Source organism: Lagenorhynchus albirostris, chromosome 19 (assembly GCF_949774975.1).
Source record: "Lagenorhynchus albirostris chromosome 19, mLagAlb1.1, whole genome shotgun sequence".
Classification (NCBI taxonomy): domain Eukaryota; kingdom Metazoa; phylum Chordata; class Mammalia; order Artiodactyla; family Delphinidae; genus Lagenorhynchus; species Lagenorhynchus albirostris.
Window position 1 is genome coordinate 24,499,722 of NC_083113.1, and position 15,139 is coordinate 24,514,860.

Consider the following 15,139-nt stretch of genomic DNA (forward strand, 5'->3'; position numbering starts at 1 on the left):
ATAAAGAATAAAGACTTCATAGTAATAATCCAGGAAACTCACTGGACAAACAGCAGCAATAACAACAAACTTAAGGGGGGGATTTTCAGTGTGAACACATTATTTATAATGTCCAGTTTTCAACAACAAAAAATTATGAGACACACAAACAGGAAAGTATGTTTCATACAAAGGGAAAAAAAAGCTGTCAATAGAAATTTCCCCCAAGGAAGCACAGATGTTTGACTTACTAGGTAGAGACTTTAAATCAGCTATTATAAATATGTTCAAAGAAAGTAAAGGAAATCATGTAAAGAATTTAAGGAAATTATGAGAACAATATCTCACCAAAATAGAGTATCAATAAAGAGATATAAGTCATACACACAAAAAAATCCCACACTAATTCTAGTGTACAATAACTGAAATAAAAAAATTCACTAGAGAGGCTCAATAGATTTAAATTAGCAAAAGAAGGAATCAATAAAATTGAAGATATGTCAATTCAGATTATCCAGTGTGAGAAACAGAAAGTAAAATGAGAAACATAAAAAAAATGAACAGTGCCTCAGAGACCTGTGGGGCACCATCAAGAATATCAACAATAATAGGAGTCCCAGAGGAAAGGAGGCGAGGAGAGGCAGAAAGAATATGTGATGTGAAAATGTCTGAAACTGCCCAAATTTAATTAAATACATGAAACTGCACATCTAAAAGCTCAATGAACACCAAGTAGGATAAACTTGAAGAGATCCACACCAAGGTACATCATAGTCAAACTGCTGAAAGCCAAAGAGAGAATTTTAAATGCAACAAGAGATAAGCAACTTGTTATGTACAAGGGATCCTGAATAAGATTAAAGCTGATTTCTCATCAGAAACCCAGGAGTCCAGAAGACAGTAAGATGAATATTTAAAGTGTTGAAAGGAAAAGACAGTCAACCAAGAAATCTAAAAGGTAGCAAAATTATCCTTGAAGAATGAAGGGAAAATTAACACATTGTGAGAAAAAAACTGAGAAAATTTATTATTAACACACCTAACTAACAGGAAATACTAAGGGAGTTCTTCTGGCTGAACTGAAAGTAGACAGGAACTCAAATCCACAGAAATAAATAAAAAGTATCAGTAAAGGTAACTATAGGTAAATTTACTAGATGCTATAAATGTATGTTTGTTTGTAGCTCTTTTCTCCTATCTAATTTAAAACATTACTGCATAAAGTAATAATGAAAAAACCATGTTGTTGGGCTCACAATGCATGAAGATGTAACATGTATGAAAATACAAGCACAAAGGAGGGGGGAGTAAACTGAGGCATATTGGAGCAAAGCCTGTTTATGCTACTGAAACTAAGTTGGTATTAATATGGAGTATATTGTTTTCTAAGTTACAATGGAAACTGTAATTCTGAGAGGAAACACTAAAAAAATAACTTCAAATATAGAGTACAAAAAACAAGGGAATTAAAATCAAATTCTAGAAAATATATAATACAAAAGAGAGCAGTAATGGTGGAACAGAGGAAGAAAAAAGACATAAGACATATAAGGAACAAAATAGCAAAATGGCAGAGATAAATCTACCTAATTAGTAATTATATGAAATGTAAATGGATTAAATAGTGCTACCAAAAGGCAGAGATTAGCAGAATAGATAGAAGAACATGATCCAAGTGTATGCTGTCTATAAAAGACACTTTAAACTCAAAAACAACAAATAGGTTGAAAGTAAGAGCATGGAAAAGATATACCATGGAAATAGTAACCAAATGAGAGCTGGAGTAGCCATACTAATAATAGACACAAACAGACTTTAAGATAAAAATGTTAGTAGAGATAAAAAAGGACAGTTTCATCAATCTATCAAGAACACATAACAATTATAAACATAAATACACCTAATAACACAGGCCTGAAATACATAAGGAATTGATGGGTGAAACAGGTAATTCAACAATAATGGTTGTTGGATACTATTATAATTATTAAAAATACAGCAGTGTCATTAATGGATAGACCAATGAAGCACAAGATCAACAAGGAAAAAGAAGACTTGAACAGCACTAGAAATCAACTAGATCTAGTAGACATGTATGGAACACTGTACCCAACTTTAGTAGAATACATCTTCTCAAGCACACATGAAACATTCTCTAAGGGGAACCATATACGAGACCATAAAACAAGTCCTAATAAATGTAAAAGTACTGAAATTGTACAAAGTATGTTTTCTGATGACAATGGAATTAAATTAGAAACCAACAACAGAAAGAAATTTGAGAAATTCACAAATGTGTGGAAATTAAACAACAGGCTTCTAAATAACCAATGGGTAATGTGACAGAGTTGGAAATGTTCACTGATATAGTTTCAAATTCCACATTACAACTAACCTTTAAGTAACTGCCACTGTTGAGTTTTGGTATACTATCAGTTATCTGAACAGGATATGAAATATTCTCTTTTTCTACTATACAGCTGTGTAAGGCTAAATTTTTTTTTTAATATTTCAACCAAAAGAATAATAAACAATGCAAAAGGAGATATGAGAATCTTTTTTTTTTTTTTTAATGACAGGTACTAAGGAGATTTGAAAAAAATACAAAGGAATGTTACTCTTCACTCATTTTGTATTTTGGAAAATAGTTATTTTTCCATAAAAATAACTTTATTTTAGGTCAACATGTAATGGGTCTATTGTTTTAAAATGATTTAATAAAAACATTTAAAGTTGTTTCAGTTTTTATTTCAAATACAGTAATACTGATAAACAAAACTCGCTTAAGAAAAACTATTTGGAGTCTTCAGAACAAGAAGTTTGAGAATTGGTACTCTGTATCATGTACATAATTAGTAATTCAATCCCTACTCTGCCTTTCCCAATGGAAATGATATGACTGGTACATGTGCCTGTGTGTTTTGGTTTCTTAACCCTTATGTCATAGCATTAAACATGTTTCAGGATTTTTCTTCCCCCTTAAATAGTGCCATTTACCTCCATATGAATGTTTAGTACAAAATGTAGTAAATAGGGTTATACCTTCAGCAAGTGCAAAAACTTGGATAACTTTTACTTTGTGTCTCTTCTAATACAGTAGAGATGCTAGGAGTATTGCTGTATCTTTTAATACCTTTTACATACCTAGGTTATATTAGTGGTGGTCCAAAGAATTTCAATTTTTATAAATTTATTATTTGGGAAGTGACTGTATCATTAAGGAATTTTCAATTTAAAAGGATTAGGGATTTCTGAAACAATTAATTCCTCTAGTTTAAGTATTTATACCCATACCTTGAATTCCTTTATGAAAACCTGAAAAGCTAATATGCCGGGAATGCAAACTATGGGAATATCAATCAGCAATAACGACAACACATCTGTGAAAATTTCACATAACTTCTTTCTTACTTCTCTGAAATACTTTTCTTAATTCTTATAGACTGAATGTTTATGCCTCCCCAAAATTAATACGTTGAAGCTCCAATCACTAATGTGATGATATGTGGAAGGTAGTTAGGGTTAGAGTCATGAGGGCAGGGTCCTCATGATGGCACTAGTGTCCTGATAAGAAGAGACACCAGAGAACTTGCTCTCTCTCTCTGTCTCCCCCTGCGCACAAAGCTAGGACAGGCCATGTGAGCACACAGTGAGAAGAAGCAAGCCAGGAAGAGGGCCTTCAACAGAACCTGACCATACTAGCACCCTGATCTCATGATCTTGGACTTCCAGCTTCCAGAACTGTGAGAAAATAAATTCCGATTGTATTTTGTAAAGGCAGCTTGAGGTGATTAAAACAAAAATTTAAAGGCCTGTGAGTTATTCCAAATATTTCATGTCATGAGAATATTTTAGGTATTAGCTTTCCAAATTTTGAAACTAAGAATGTAGTTTTTAGAGTCAGAGAATCTGGGTTCAAATTATTCCTCTTCCACTTATTTTCTGTATAACCTTGGGCAAATTATTTAACTTTCAGTTCCCTCTACTTAAATTAGGGATAATCATAGTACCTATCTCATCGGATTGAAGTAAAGATTGAGTAAATATGTGTAAAATAATTAGATCAGTGCCTGGCACACAGTAAGTGCTCAATATGTATGCACTATTATCTTTTTACTTTGGCCAAATAAATTAATGTCTTTTTTGGTAATGATATCTCATTTTCAATTATGTTGAACTACGAGTGAATAAAATTATTTTGATCAAAACAGAAACATTTATCAAGTTAACATTCATTTTCTTTAGTGTACTGTAGGATTCTAAAACTACAGGAATAATTTATTTGCAAGAATGTACGTTTGGATGAAATTCCACTTCTGAGTATACATAATTGCTGTGTAAGAAGACAAGGTTGTTAGCTTACAGTAATCCCTTTTCTAAAAGTCCAGTGCTGTGGTTTTCAGACTTTAGCATATATCAGAATCTCCTGGAGGGATTATTAAATTATAGATTCACTGGCTGCATACCAAGGTGTTCCTATTTGGTAGATCTTGGTGAGGCCTAGGAGTGTGCATTTCTTACAAGTTCCCAGGAGATGCACTGATGCTGGTGGTTTGTTGCGGAGCACAGGCTCAGGACGCGCAGGCTCAGCGGCCATGGCTCACGGGCCCAGCCTATCCGCGGCATGTGGGATCTTCCCGGACCGGGGCACGAACCCACGTCCCCTGCATCAGCAGGTGGACTCTCAACCACTGCGCCACCAGGGAAGCCCTCTGGTTGCTTTTTGAAGGATGGCTCAGATGACTCCAGTCAGGCCAAAAATGATGATAGCTCAACTAAAGTAACAGGATAGAGAGGAGGAACAGTTAAAGGGAGAGAATAATAATCTAGTAGATTTGAGGGGTGAGGGAAAGGAAAAGGTAACTGAGATAGGGAACATGAGAAGAGGAGTGGGTTTTTGTGGGGACACACTAGATTTCAGTTTTAGAGGTCCCTGTAAGACACTCAGATATAAAGGTCTGAAGCTTAGGAGAGACAGCTGGTAAATAGATTTGGGAGTAATCAGTATTACAAATAGAAAAAAAAAAAAAGTCAGGGGAGAGACTGAAATACTTCAAGAGTACACATAGAGTGAGAAGAGAACTTAGGATGGAACCCTGAGACACAGCAACATTTAAAGGATGGCCAGAGGAAAAGTCCATAAAGGAACCTGGGAGAATGGCCAGAGAAGTAAAAGGGGATCAAGGAAAGGAGAGCGTAAAGGAAGCCAAGGAAAGGGAGTGTTCCTAAAATTGGTCAGCAGAATCAAGGGTAGTTTTCAGTGGCGTGACGCCAAAGGCTTGATTACAACAGTGGGTTAAGGATATGGAAGTAAACTGGAGAGATCCTACTGTACTCAACTCAAGAAGTTTGGCTGGAAGAGCAAACAGGGATTAGGCAGTGGCCAGAGGGGATGTGGGGTTTTGGAAGGTACTTGTATATGCATTTATATATAGGAGAGATTTGTGCATTCTTAAACGTTGAAGAGAAGGCACTGACAGGGAAGTGGAGTTGAATACACAGGCCAGATAGAATAAGCAATGGAATGAGGTCCCTGAGAGGTATGCAGGACCCACAGCATAATTGGTGCATTAATTTTTAGTCAAGGGAAAAAGGAAAAGAGATGGGTGTGGATGAACGGATTACATTTTAGTGCTACAGAAGGCAACTGACAAACTGTTAAGCACAAGGTCCTGTGCTAGGTTCTATAATACACTGGCAAGCAAAACTGATACTATCTCTGCCCTCATGGAGGTATTTAAAAGGAATGTGCACAGACTCTTTTTGTATATAGAGTATTAAAGGACTACTTCTAAACTCTTCTGCTGTTCAAACGGAAAAGTACTCATCTGCTTGCTTGTAAACTCATAATTTATAAAGTGGGAAAAGGCACCAGGCTTTGGTAAAAAGAATCAACAAGTGACAGGGAAAGAAGCTATAATCTCCACTAACACAGAGGAAGGCCAAAATATGCCTTATGCTGAGGATAAAAAATTCAAAAAATTATCTGAGTATTTAAAGAAAAAAATAGGAAATAGGAATATATTCTTCTGATTCACAGATGTTTATGGTAGCTTTCACTGAAAATATTGATATCCTCCATATTCAGATTTCATAAATTCTGTGATATGTATTAAAAAAGATTTAATACGTATTAGATAAGAAAATAAGACAAGAAAAAATCAAGAAGTCAAGTAGACCTCTAGTCCTATTCTGAAGGCAGACAGAACACCAACATTTCTCAAATATTTGGAACTCACTGTCCTTACTAATAAAGGGATGTTATAGAGGCAGGGAAGAAACATTAACATTGACAAATAACAGCAGATACATTTTTTGAATATTTATTGTGTATTAGGCCTCCACTGTGATTTACCTACATTAATTCCTCTAATCTTAATAAAAAACTTAGGTGGGAGTGTGGTAAGCAGAAAAATCATGCCCTAAAGAGGTTCACATCCTAATTCCCAGAACCTGCTAAATGTATTTCCTTATGTTGAAAATGGACTTTGCAGATGTGATTAAGGATCTTTTTTTCTCTTAAAAATATGGAACACTTCATGAATTTACATGTCATCCTTGCACAGGGGCCATGCTAATCTTCTCTGTATCCTTCCAATTTTAGTATATGTGCTGCTGAAGCAAGCATCCATGATTAAGGATCTTGAGATGGGGAGATTATCTTGGATTATCAGGGTGTGTGGGCTCAATGTAATCACAAGCGTCCTTATAAGTGAATGAGGAAGGCGAGATGGGTTAGGGTCAGTGATTGGAAGATGCTGCACTGTTGGGTTTGGAGATGGAGGAAGGGGCCATGAGCCAAGGAATGTAGGTGGCTTTAAGACATGAAAGGCAAGGGAATGGATTCTCCCCAAAGCCTCCAGAAGGAATGGAGACACCTCGATTTTAGCTCATGAAGCACAGTCAGTGTTCTGACCTCAAATGTGTAAGAATAAATCTGTGTTGTTTTAAGCCACTAATTTTATGGTTACTTTGTTAGCAGCAATAGGAAACTAATCTACGTGGGTACTATGACTTTCCCCATTATACTGATGTGGAGAAAGAGACTTAACAAGGGTTAAATAATTTCCCCAAAGTTACTGCAGATAGTTGAAGAAATTCCCATTTTACATTCTTATTTTCTCTTTGAGGTAGGTGGCAAGGTGAATTTCTAAGAACTGGAAGTTGGGATTGGCTGTAAGGGAAAATTGGGAAGAACATAAAATAGTTCTTATGAAGAATAAGAATTGCTAGCGTCATATGTAAAGTCCTTATCTCACAGTGAGGTATTTACAGAATATAAGATATGATGAATTTGCCTTAAAATAATCTAAGAGGGGCCGCAAGGGGGATAAGCAGTAGGTGGGGGCATAGGTGAAATAAGACTGGGCATATGAGGATAGTGTTAAAAGCTGGATGGTAGCATGGGCACAAGAAGTTTTATTATACTAGTGTATATTTTTATATGTATTTAAAAATTTTCCAAAAAAAGTTAAAAAATGAATTCACGGTAAAGAGCAATAAATGTCACAGAGGAAAATATCTTGAAAAAGTCATGAAGTAAGAAAACAAAAACAACTTTTAAAATAAAGCTACACTGACAGAGAACCTATCAGTGGTGCCTGAGGAAGAGTGGGATAGGGAAGGAGGTCAAGGAAAGTGGGAAGGAGGGATAGCCAAGGGGCACAAAAAAACTTTTGGATATGATATATTCATTATTTTCACATTAATTATCTATCATCTACATATCTCCATTAAGAAGGTATAGTGTATATATACATATAAACTATATATGTCATAACATCAAATCGAATATATTAAATACGTGCAGTTTATTGCATGTCAATTATACTGCAATAAAGCTGTAAGAAATTAACAAACAAAATAAAGCAATACTGATAAAAATGCAAGGAGAGCTTCTTTCTGGCCCGACACGTAGAGTTTGGAAGTCATCACTGCTGTACTCACAACAAAAAAAGCTGAAGAAACTGAAAATCAACTCTGCTTTGACCCATCAGAGAACTAAGGTCATAGAGCAAACTGCTACCCTGAAAACTGGAGAGGTGGATACAGAGAATCACAGCTTACTGGGAGCAGAAGCCCAGAACCAGAAGACTGAAACTAGAGCCAGTACTGGCAGGAACACTTAAACTGCGATTGTGACATTACTGGAGAATCAGTGTGAACTAGTTTGAGAGTTCAAAACTCTGGGGGAGAAAGCGAGGCAGTCTTAGGGGAGCCACACTTTTGCAAGTTTTCCCTCCAGGAGTTCCATCAAATTCTCAAGAGGAAGATTGGGGGAAAAAACCCTCATGCTTCTAGCACAGAGAGGAAAGTAACCAGTTAAAAATATGCCCAGAGCTCTCTGTTCTCCTTCACAACAGCTTGCCCTTAAGGAAACCTATTTTACTAGAGATTAAGTAACTTGGGATTTACCAAAAACTAATCAACCCGAGGGAAAGGAAATACCTAACTTCAGCCCCCTCTAGCCTCCCTGTTTAACCTATAGAGGAGGGCAAGCTGAGAAGCACTTTCTTCAAGTCACAGCCCACACAGGCTCACTAAAAAACTGAGACACAGGATGATAGGATGCTTCTCCTACCATAGTCTTATATCTCACCACCACATCAACTGGGCTCCTGTCTAATAATGAGATTACAGTTAAAAGAACTGCAAACCTCAGACCCATTTAAAAGGAAGTCTGTAGGGTGACACAAAGACAACAGAAGAGACAAAAGAAAGACACTAGAGGAAAATTTTGCCTCTTGACAGCATAGCTACTGCAAACAGTAACACAGTCTAACTCCTAGCAGATAAACATAAAACCTCATAGTGAAGGCTTATCTACCACAGTTCCTTTCACCCAATACATCATGTCTGGCTCTCAAGAAAAAAATTTTAAGCCATGCTAAAATGCAGAAAACAAAGTTTGAATAGACAAAGCAAGCATCAGAACCAGACTCAGATACAGCAGGGATGTTGGAATTATCAGACCGGAAATTTAATATTTAATATGATAAAGGCTCTAATGGAAAAAAGCAGAGAACATGCAAGAAAAGATTGTTAATGTAGGCAGAGAGATGGAAACTCTAAGAACGAATCAAAAGGAAATGGTAGAAATAAAAAATACCGCAATAAAAATGAAGAATGCCTTTGATGTGCTCATCAGTAGACTGGACACAGAAGATGAAAGGATCAGTAAACTTGAAGATATATCAATAGAAACCTCGAAAACTGAACTGCAAAGAGAAAAACTAATGAAAATTTGGAAAAGAATATCCATGAACAATTACACAAAGGTTACATACACAAAGGTGTAACATATGTGTTGTGGGACTACCAAAAGGAAAAGAAGAAGGGACTTCACTGGTGGTGTGGTGGTTAAGAATCCACCAGCCAATGCAGGGGACACGGGTTCAAGCCCTGGTGCAGGAAGATCCCACATGCTGCAGAGCAACTAAGCCTGTGAGCCACAACTACTGAGCCTGTGCTCTACGGCCCGTGAGCCACAACTACTGAGCCTGTGTGCCAGAAATACTGAAGCCTGCGTGCCTAGAGCCCATGCTCCACAACAACAGAAGCCACCATAATGAGAAGCCTGCGCACTGCAATGAAGAGTAGCCCCCACTTGCTGCAACTAGAGAAAGCCCATGTGCAGCAAAGAAGACCCAATGCAGCCAAAAATAAATAAATAAATTTATAAAAAAAAAAAGGAAAAGGAGAGAAAAGATCAGAAGAAATATTTGAAGAAATAATATAAGAATTTTCCAAAATTAGTGACAGACATCAAACTGCAGATCCAGGAAGCTTAGAGAACACCAAACAGCAAAAATACCTAAAAACCTATACCTATGCATTTCATACTGAATCAGCAGAAAATCAAAGACACAGAGAAAATCCTGAAAGTAACCTGGGAAAACGAATGGGAGAAAAGGGTGTCTAGGGATCCATATAAGATTATGATACAATTAGGAATGCTCATTTGAGGTTGATGACTATGAATCACTGGTGGTGACAATATTCAGGGCTGTATATTTCTCTTTAGAAATGCCCAGTAGCTTAGATCTAGGAGTGAACAAGAAAGATAGCTGGATTAACAACCCAGGGTTGTAATTTTGCCAGGCAGGTAGAGTAAAAAGAAGAGTGCTTTATGGGAGTTAAAGGTAGTGAAGTGATGGTTGATATACGGTAGCTAAATAACGAGGTAAAGAAAACAGGTTGATACAGGTCAAGAAACAAATAGACTTAAAGTTGAATAGGTATAGTTATAATAACAAGAGTGAGAGGGCTGGAAAAATAGTTTTTGAGAGTTGATGAATGGTACTGAGATTTCAAAAGTAAAACATTTCTGGTAGATAAGGTTCACCACATGGCCACGGGAGTGAGTAGCCATAGTTGAATGAAAATGAAAGACTCTGGGGTTTTCAGCATGGAAATAAAGGAATTTGGGTGAGATTAGTTGCTGATTTGAATATTATTTCCTCTCTCCATATATCAGATAGGTTGCCTGTAGCAGGTGGGAATATATAGGCAACAGAAGAGCATTTATTCAACTCATAATTTAACTCAAGTGATAAAGAATATCATATGGTATGCACATTTTTCCTCTTAGTCTCACACTGGGTCATATCTTACATAACAGACTATGATCAAGTGGATCTGATGTCAAAACAATATGAAGAAACCTCACTTTATCATGAAATAATTTTACAAGTGGGAATACATTTGATATATGGAAAACTGGGGGAATATAGTGTGGATTTGTTTCTTTTAGGTTGTCATAAAATTGTGATCTATGACATCAGTGGGGAAGGAAAATGATAGATGTAAAGGGCAGTTTGACAGGATCTGAACTTCAAAGAAAGTAATAAATGGATGAATGGGAGGCAGATGTATCAGCTGCAGAAAAGCCCAAAGGTGCTGGACTGTTAGGGTAATCACTGTAAGAATGTGCATGCTGCACTTTACTTACATGACTTTCTAAATGACTCTGTTCTACATATGATAGAAGTGACTTTTAGTTTAAGATAAGGAGAAGGGGAGCATTAGTGATCTTAGAACTAAAACCTGCCTTAAGCAAACAGCCTTTCCTATCAAATTTTCTGCTAGAACTTGTGGGTAAAATGAGTGGGTTCAATTTCAACTTTTTAAAAGTTCTTTGCTTGACAAGGTAATGAAAGAGCCACACGATGGGAATATGGTCAATCAGAGAAAAAGAGAGGAACAAAGGGTCTGAATATTTCACAAACTGGGTAGACAATACCTGAACAACCAAGTTAATCTTTGGCCTCCAATTAATCAGACTTGCACTTGATTTAAAAAAATAGGCTTTATTTTTATAGCACTTTTAGATTCACAGCAAAATTAAGCGGAAGGTATAAAGAGTTCTGACATACCCTCTGCATCTCTCCTCCTCAGACTCTCCCCTATTATATCTACATTTTTATAATGATATGAAAGCAGATAGGTTTGACCAGGCACTCATATAGTTCATAGTGGATGTGGTGACACAGTCCAGACCTTCCCTTCAGGACTGAGGCAATATTCCCCGAGCTGCTCCAAGTGTTGGTTGCTGATAGCTCACAGCAGCTAGGTTCTTACCTAAAAATTGTTCTCAGCCAAAGGGAGCTGGCTTGTACAAATTATAACCCCTTCCTGGGGACTGCCTGCATGCAGTGTCTAATGCAGAATACAAAGGTATGGCCCTTTTGCTTCAATCTGGGCCATCTTAGAAAAACCAGCCTTGCTTCACATCTGATAGACCTGCTTTCCTCACTACTCCAGAAGCCTTGCTCTCAAGAATAGTCTAGACTAAATCTTTGCGCGCAAATCTCTGGGTCAGGGTCTGCTTCCACATGTCCTAAATATGGGAAGTTTCCCAACCATACATAAAACATTGATAATGAAGCAGTGCTTTAAAGGTGTAGTAAAAATATGACAATATAATCAGAACACCTAGTTCTGTGTTCTAGTTCCACTACTTAATGGCTCTATGATTTTGGATAATTTATTTCTCTGAGCCTCAAGTTTCCTCATCTTTAAATGGGGGATAATTCCTTATGTAACAAGGGTTACTATGAGGGCTCAAATTGGGATATACCAACACAAACACAAACACACACACACATGCTCATGCTTTCAAATATAATGTAATATTCTTATTATAATTTACATGAACTGGCAATTTCAAAACCTAAGCCTAATTATTTTCACATTCTGTTATTTCATGGAAACATTCCATTAGACAGCTAGCCGATATTAAGATTAAACCAAAAAAATTCATTAATTGTTTACTATATGCTTGACCCTGTGCTATGAACGAGGTATACAATGATGGCATGGTTCTTGACCTCAAAGGATTACAGCCTGGGGAGAGGCATTAAATATAAACAGATAAAGTGTGATCAAGTATTAAATATAAACAGATGAAGTGTGATCAAGTGTGATCAAGTATTACATATGCCAAGGGACTTCCCTGGTGGTCCAGTGGTTAAGAATCTGCCTTCCAATGTAGGGGATGTGGGTTTGACCCCTGGTTGGGGAACTAAGATACCACATGCCATGGGGCAACTATGCCTGCATGCTTTAGAAAGATCCGGTGTGCTGCAACTAAGACCTGATGCAGCCAAATAATTAATAAATAAATAAATAATTAAAAAGGTATTATATATGCCAAAATGGCAGCAGTATGCCCAGAAATAGTGGGAGGTGTGTTCATTTTTCCAAGAGTATCAGAAAAGACTTCATTAAGGAAGTGAACCTTGAGGTGAGACAGTTTTTAGGAAAGGTACTTTATTCCCAGTAAACTTTACTTGAGCACTGAAGGATACTTTAATCACTTCTAAAAGTAACATCAATTTGATTTAACCTATAACAACTATTTTGTGTGTATCTATCATGCAGAGAACTTTCACAGAAATATTTACAACTGAAAGTTAAGGTTACTTACTGTTATCTTACGAGGACATTCATTAGGACAGAGACCACTAAGAACTGTGGAAAAATTAAAAAAAGCCTATTATTACTGTTATAATATTAATATGCCCTATTGATTCATGGTCAAGCAAAAACCAATTCAATTTCTTTAGATCTGAGTAAATTAAATTTCTTTTGTTCACTTTAGGCCAATATTTCAAAAGCCTTTATTAAGCAGTCAAGCTGCTGCCATTTTGTGGAATATATAGATGATATAATTAATTATGGTTATAATATCATACCTACTGTTGGTTCTATTTTCCAATTGGTTAGCTACATTCCAAGGATGACTTAGAATCTGACAGAGAATTGCCAAATGCAAACCAATTAAAATTTATACTGAAAAAAACAAAATAGAACATTTAACACTTCATATCAAACTAGACTATTTCAATTTATCTAGTCAAATTTTCTGGGTAAAAAAGTTTGGGCTCCCTTGATAACTTTTATGGAGAACATAACTATAAAATAATTGATGGGTCTATAACAAAAATAATTTAATGACATATTTATTCTATAATTACCAAAAAAGAAAAGGTTAGGATATCTGAACATTCTTTCTATAACTAACATGAATTTTGAAACATAACTACACTCATGTGAAGTAATTCCTTTATAAGAAGGCAGACTTTATGTGCTATTAAATATGCTATATGTTATAAATTTAAGGAAGACAGCTGATAATACTGTTCAGTAAGCATGAACTGTACCAATAATAATTGTGATTATTGGTTAGTTCAAATATATCTATAGGAAAATTGTTCCTTATGTTGATTTATATTTTACAAATGTGAAATGATAATCATTCTAATACAAATATTATACTTAGGCAGGGTACATAAACTGCAAAGGCATAAGAAATGAACATGACAAATTTCATCACATAAGAAGATACTTGTTTATTTACTTTAGTACGTTTATATTAAATTCGACCTGAGGAAACAGTGAAATAAATGTTTCATACTTGCAAATCAATTTTCAATGTTTAAGTTCCTTACCCCAGCATAGTGCCTAGTTATCACTCTTTTATTCTCAAACACTCCATGACCTTACTTCTCCCTCTCCTTTGTTCCTCTTCCCTCAACTCTGGGCAGACACTGGTACTTCTTTTTCACTTGTCCCCAAATGATTTTTCTAAACCTTCATTAAAACATTATCTTGCTAAACAGTATATTATTTACTCAAAAGTCTGTCTTTGTACCAGTATGTAAGCTCTGCATAGTTTTTTTTATCATTTTTTCAGGGCCTAGCCAAATGTATTTGCTCAATAAATACTTGTTAAAGGAGGGAAAAGATGGATTATTCAATAAATGGTACTGGATAACTGGCTACTTGGAGGAAAATAAAGTTAGACTTTGATTCATAACATGAAAATTACATTTGGCAAAGACACTACTAATATAAAGAACTCTTCCACTACAGTGATAAAAAGACAACCCAATTAAAAAATGGGCAAAGGACCTGAACAGGTATTTTTCCAAAGATGATGCAGACATATAAAAAGCTCATGAAAAGATGCTCAGCATCATTATCATGGAAATGCTAACCAAAACCACAATGAGACGTACACAATTCACAATATCCAAGAGGTGGAAGCAACCCAAATCAATGTCCATTGGCAGATGAATGAATAAACAAAATGCGGTACACACTCACAGTGGAATATTATTCAACTTTAAAAAGGGAAGAAATCCTGTCACATGTTACAACATGGATGAACTTTGAGGACATTATGCTAAGCAAGCCAGTAATAAAAAGACAAATACTCTATGATATCACCTACATGAGGTGTCTAAACTTGTCAAATTCAAAGAAACAAAGTAGAACGGTGGTTACCAGGGGTTGACGGGAAGGGAAAAAGGGCAGTTGTTAAATGGGTACAGAGTTTCAGATCTGCAAGATGAAAAAGTTCTGGAGATCTGTTTCACAACAATGTGAATATACTTAACATCACTGAACTGTACACTTAAACATGGTTAAGATAGTAAATTTTATGTTACATGTTTTTTTAACCACACACACAAAAATGGTTAAGATTGTAAAAAAAAACAAAACAAACCCACAATGAGACACCATTTCACACCCATTAGGATGGGTATAATCAAAAAGTCAGATAAAAACAAATTTGGGTGAAGATGTGGAGAAACTGGACCCTCCTACATTTCTGGTGGGAATGTAAAATGGTCCAGCTGCTTTGGAAAACAGT

General features: G+C 36.0%; 1 protein-coding gene and 1 non-coding gene across 3 annotated transcripts in view; both read right to left on the reverse strand.

Moving 5' to 3' along the window:
• ITFG1 (integrin alpha FG-GAP repeat containing 1) overlaps nucleotides 1–15,139 on the reverse strand; it is a 234,892-nt gene that overhangs the window by 42,876 nt on the left and 176,877 nt on the right. The window contains exons 13-14 of one of the 2 annotated variants that reach the window (XM_060132515.1): nucleotides 12,908–12,951; nucleotides 4,227–4,754 (exon numbers count right to left, since the gene is read on the reverse strand). In XM_060132515.1, the coding sequence (XP_059988498.1) occupies nucleotides 4,593–4,754; nucleotides 12,908–12,951 (206 nt within the window). In that variant the 3' untranslated portion in view covers nucleotides 4,227–4,592. Of the gene's footprint in view, nucleotides 1–4,226; nucleotides 4,755–12,907; nucleotides 12,952–15,139 lie in introns of those variants that run through there. The other variant, XM_060132514.1, reaches the window with a different exon arrangement.
• Nucleotides 6,501–6,603, reverse strand: LOC132510548 (U6 spliceosomal RNA). The gene has a single exon (XR_009537351.1). It is a non-coding gene; the product is annotated as a U6 spliceosomal RNA (small nuclear RNA).